Genomic DNA, 5,760 nt, shown 5'->3' with positions numbered 1-5,760 from the left:
CAGGAAACACGCCTAGATTGAAGTGTCTCTCCTTAAAGGGACAGCACAGGTAATATACAGCAACAAGGAACAAAGACCACAAGCGGGCCGTATTATTAGGTACACCTGCATCAGGTATTCTAACGTGGCATTCGTTTCATGTTCTTATCAAACAAAATGAAAAAATGCCCCAAAGGTGGGTCATTCCAGAATTGGAGGACATTTGATATAATCCGTGCACAAAATGAACATGCACATGTTGTCTAAATAACTGTTTCCCTGAGACAAAATGTAATTGTAGCTGCAGTAATTCCTTAATATTATTGAATGATTTTTTCTCTTGTTTCTCTTGTTGCACAATTCACATATTGAATGTGCTTTTAAATCAGCTTTTTGGTGTGCTATTTTGATGATCTGTTGACCTGATTAATTATATCACAGGCATATTCTGAATTATAGTCATTTGTGTGTCTGGAAATGGCAATGCTGTTCCTATAAAACCTTTTTAGCCATCAGAAGGAGCGGTTCTAAAAGTTTTACCAGTTCCCACCATTATGACCAGTATTAAAATACAGTTATGTCATGTCCATCAAAAATGATGCACAGGTTTTTTTTCTTTCTTTTTTTTATTTCACATACCATCGGACTACATGTGGTACATGCACCACACTTTGTGAATCTATAGGAAGAAAAAAAAAAGTGAGTTACGCAACTCGGCAGAAATCACAGCTGATGTTAAGTCCTCACTTCTTCTTTTCATTATATTTCAATGTTTTCGGCCAGTATGGGGTGTCACTCAAACCTATGCAACCCTGCTACTCGCATTGTGAAAAAAAAATTAATAGATAGTTTGTTCTTTTCAAATGATTATAGCAGCATCGTGTTTTCTTCAATTTCTTGTTCATTTTAATTCCTGATACCACTAAAGGTGTCACAGGGGACAAACAGATTGAAACTAAAACATTGATGCCTGAAACTACTGTTTTGGCCATATCAATGAACTTAGTGAAGATGAAGAACTAAAGTGATTTTGGTCATTATCAACAAAATTATTGAAAATAGGTATATCAGCATTTAAATCGCAAGCCATATTTTGATGTCATTGTTATATTTGTTCAAAGAAATGTGTCCTTAACTATACCAGGTGTCTAATATGAACAAAAATTGAAGAAACAGTTGTCAGATTTTTTTCATAAACTGAAATAAGGCTGATTTTGTCTCAATTTACCCCCAAATTTACTTATGCAGTGTTGGCATTAGGCGTGGTCAGCATAACACAAAGCAAATATGTACGTATACTTGAAAAATTAGGAAAGACTGAAAAGCGTTTAACAGCAGTGCGATGTGTCATTTTTCGTAGCTGCAGAGCCTGCATTATTTACTGTTACAGCTACAGTGACTTTAATAGTGATCCAATGAAAGTTCAATATTTGTTTAGCTCAGTCAAATAGCCATAAATGCTTTCTCACTAAATGCATGAGAGCGTGTGGATATATTAAACGACGCAGGGTGGATGTGACAAATCATTCTCTTGCAAAACAACACTGAAGATTTTTCTGTGTTATTTTCCTAATGAAAGCTCAAACTGCAGACAGCTTAACACAGCTTTTGTTTTCTAATATTAACGATATAGTAGAACGCAGGCCTTGACTTGAATGCAGACCTTGACTTGAATGCAGACATGTGAAAAATATTACACTATAAGCCCCTCAACCAACTATATGAGCAAATAGAAAGCAGACAATCCATCCATCCATCCATCCATCCATCCATCCATCCATCCATCCATCCATCCATCCATCCATCCATCCATCCATCCATCCATCTCAACTCCCCTCAACTCCTTGCAGAGGATAAACTAAGAATATAAAAAGAAAATATGACTATGAATACGGTTGAATTCAATGTTTAAATAATATATCAGTTACCAGAATGCTTTTTGTGTGTTTCCCAGTATGTGTCAGCTACAGCACTATAACCTAGTGGACTAAAGGCATTAAGATACTGGACTAATGTTTAATTCTCACAAAGGCCTACCAGTTTGATACACATCTTTGAAATAACAAATGTAGTCAATTTAACTATTATTATCATCATCATTATTATATTATTATTATTAGTAGTAGTAGTAGTAGTAGTAGTAGTAGTAGTAGTAGCAGTTGCAGTAGTAGTAATAGTAGTAGTAGTAGTACTGTTATGTTCTGCTTAATAATTATATCTATAAGATAAATAAAATATGGTGGATTTTTCTTTTTTTATTATTATTATTTATTTATTCATATTCCGCAACGAGTAGAAAGCCCATTATGTCGAAGTTTCCCAGCATCACTGAGCAATTTTGCGGCCTCTATCGGCAATCATGCGCAACTAGTTCAATGTTTTTTCAATGTTTTGGGGTTGTTGTTTTTTTAGCTAATTAATTAATCGGCAATTACTTGATAGTGATTAAACAGACATACACATATTAACCTTACACATGTAATATTTTCAATTAATATCGCCCTTAGAGTTCTCCGTCCAGCTAGTCCGTTGATCTTAACCGTCCGCTGGAAACAAATCCTTGGTCTCAGTGGTCCGCGTTACGCGTTTGCATTTTTCTGTGTTGACATTTGTTTTATGTTCTCAAGGTAAATTTTGTTTATTATTTATTCTTAATGGAAGGGGTGCCTTGTCTCCGTGTGCCTCATTGCCATGCACAGAAATTAAGGTAATCGCCAGCAAAATAATCTTTAAATTATTAGTGGTTAGCATTGCTAGTGAGGACATGAGCGATTGTTTGTATCTAGTGTTGTTTATCTACTTGGCTTGTCGTAATGTAAAAGTCACTGTTGTGTCTGTAATACACAGAGAACACTTGCAGTCCCAAGATTTCCTGGACCGAAATGTATGTATTGTGAAAGAGCCTACTGGGACTGTCCTTATACCCATTTTACCTCCATGTTTACAACACCTTGAGCAAAACTTTCTCAAAGATGTGACAGTTGTTTGGTGCCAGGTGACGAACACGTATTGAATTAAAGAAATTCACTTTAAAATGCCGCTCCAACTTGCCTTCACATCATCCACAGGCTTCTGCGCTGTCCAAGAAGCAGAGATGCAGGAGGAGGGGTGATACGCTTGAAGATCTCCTCCAGGAGTTGCTGAAATCTCATGGAGAAAGTTGGACAAAGGAGGTGAGGGACGATCTCCCTCGCAGCTTCCAGCGGCATGGAGATTTAGTCCTGCTGGGGAACAACTGTTTCTCCCTACCTGTATGGAAGAAATTTGGTAATATTGCCAGATTCCAGTGTGCTTATTGGTTTAAGCAAACATCAGTTGGTTTACAAACGTTTTTCTCTTTCTTTTTATTTTAGATCAACAGCTATGGCACACTGTAGCCAAAGGCCTTGGAGCAAAACGACTGGCAACGATGAATCGAATATCCAGTGATGGTTTCCGATCACCGCAAGTGACTGTTCTGCTGGGAGAGCAAAGCTGGGTCAAACATGTGGACAATGGCATTACGTGAGTCCTTCGCAGTGTGTGTGGATCATTTCATTTACTCCTATTGTTTACTAGTAGGCCATACATACGCTCAACACACACAGAACATTAGGCACACCACATTATTATGCATTTTTTCATAATAAATGAATGAAGCCAGAAAAACAATGCAGCTGTGTGACATTTTTGGGGAGATTATTGCTCTAAATGTCTGTCTGTCTAATTGCAGGTATGAGTTTGATGTCACCAAATGTATGTTTTCTGCTGGAAATATAACAGAGAAGCTGCGGGTTGCTGGATTTGACTGCAGGGGCGAGACCGTGGTTGATTTATATGCAGGTAAGCAAATTGTATGGTCTGTGTAGTTTGGGTTTCCATTAAACAGGAAGTCACTGTTAATATCTTTCCTAACTGTTTTGTTTATGCGCAGCATAGTTTTTAGTAGTAGTATGCAGTCCACGGCAAGAAAACAACATGCATCATTGAAATTACTTTTGTTCATTTTTATGCTATTAGGTATAGGATACTTCACGCTTCCGTATCTGGTCCATGCGGGTGCGGCACATGTCCACGCCTGCGAGTGGAACCCACATGCGGTTGAGGCACTGCGTAAAAACCTAGTCATCAACCGAGTACATGACCGCTGCACGGTTCACCCAGGGGATAATCGAAAAGTAATGTATTTTGTATGTGCTCTTCAGCCTTAATATACCTGAACACGCACCTGACACAGCATTAAGTTCACCAACAGTGTACCACAGTATACTGAGGAGTAGTGGAGGTACACGGTGTTATTCCGAGGTGTTAATAGATAATGCTATCTAACCTATGAGGGACAGAATGATAGAGAAAAAAGGCTTAATATTATGCAGAAACTACAAGCACTTTAGTGAAAAGCCTTTCCAACTGTGTCAGGATGGAGACTTATAGGAAAGTTTGACATTAGGAAAGGTTGGAACCTAACAGTAATAAATGCTACGGTCAACAGATGGGTCTACCATATTCAAGGAACTGTATATTTTGGTTCAAAGTACTAGGATCCTTTTTGTTTTGTTCAGGTCCAACTGTGTGACATTGCAGACCGGATAAACCTGGGCCTCATTCCGAGCTCTGAGGACGGATGGCCAGTCGCTTGTCGCCTGCTGAAGAAAACAACTGGTGGTATCCTGCACATTCATCAAAACGTTACATCAGCAAATGCCATGGCCTGGCATGAAGAGAATGATGCCGACTACAGCGCGTCCGGGAAGAGAGCGGACAGAGAGGCGTGGCAGGCCTGGGCTACTGCCACCGCAAACCGCATTGTGTGTCTTTTGAAGAAACTCACGACTATGACATGGAGAGCAAACATCCAACACATTAAACACGTAAAGTCATACGCACCTCATGTGCATCATGTTGTGCTGGACTTGGAGTGCAGACCAGTCTGAATGATGATCATAATCATTACAGGCAGCACGATATTATAGATATGTACAGACACACTGAATCCTGGCACTTAGGTTTAGTGTCATTCAAGAGACAATGAGCAGTTTCATTTGAGTTGACTTCATCATTGGAAACAGATTGGTTTGGTGTATATAGGGCATAGCTTCTACTTATACACATTTTAATGTCACTACAATTTGGCATACTCACAATTCAGGGCACTATGTTGTATGGTGCTTCAAGATACAATTGAGTTGCCTTAAGTTTTTTTAGAGACCAGCTGTCATTGGTCCTATTTTTTGCTTTTAAACTTGAAATATGAGTGTTGTCTGGTGTCAGTGAAATCAATTAATCTCTCATTAAGCAGCACTTAAGCAAATAGGAACCAATTCTAAAAAGTAGGCTTCAAGCTCTTGAATGCCGCTCCCAGTCGAAGTTTATCATCAACCTAAATGAAATTTGGAGAATTTCACACTGTATTGAAAACAAGTTAGTCTGTGACCTTAAACGTATTCTGATGTTCCATTACAGCACTGCCGTCCATATATGTTAATTCAGTCTATCGGACTGCTTCTAGGTGGCCTATGTGGGCAGCAGCACAATGCCCATTCAAATGATAAAAGTGTGATGAAAACGGCTTTGTTATTTTTATGTAAAGGTTGTATGGTTTTATACTGTAAGTACAATATGCACTGCTATTTTTATCATAAATAAACTTCACACATTTTTGTTGGTTGTTTTTGAGGTGTTTTTCAGATTCTTGGGCATTCTACTCATTTAAATGGGTAAACAAAGGTGATTAATCCACTCAGAATAGTTTTAATTGAGTTTGATAATTCATTAGTTGTCAGTCGATTCATTTTCAGACCA

At 38.4% G+C, this 5,760-nt stretch overlaps 1 protein-coding gene across 2 annotated transcripts; it reads left to right on the top strand.

Annotated features, from left to right (window-relative positions):
- Positions 1-2,501: 2,501 nt before the first annotated feature.
- trmt12 (tRNA methyltransferase 12 homolog) lies at positions 2,502-5,619 on the top strand. 2 transcript variants are annotated; one of them, XM_049735591.2, is made up of 7 exons: positions 2,502-2,686; positions 2,827-2,863; positions 3,048-3,246; positions 3,333-3,483; positions 3,692-3,801; positions 3,979-4,136; positions 4,521-5,619. In XM_049735591.2, exons 1-7 carry the CDS (start codon positions 2,634-2,636, stop codon positions 4,890-4,892), a joined length of 1,080 nt encoding a protein of 359 aa, XP_049591548.1. In that variant the 5' UTR covers positions 2,502-2,633; the 3' UTR covers positions 4,893-5,619. The 2 variants fall into 2 exon arrangements, with proteins under 2 accessions (XP_049591548.1, XP_049591540.1); XM_049735583.2 differs by having other exon boundaries at positions 2,827-2,974.
- The last annotated feature ends 141 nt before the right edge of the window (positions 5,620-5,760 follow it).

The sequence above is a fragment of the Syngnathus scovelli genome, chromosome 1 (genome assembly GCF_024217435.2).
Source record: "Syngnathus scovelli strain Florida chromosome 1, RoL_Ssco_1.2, whole genome shotgun sequence".
NCBI lineage: Eukaryota > Metazoa > Chordata > Actinopteri > Syngnathiformes > Syngnathidae > Syngnathus > Syngnathus scovelli.
This window is presented reverse-complemented; position numbering and strand designations above follow the sequence as displayed.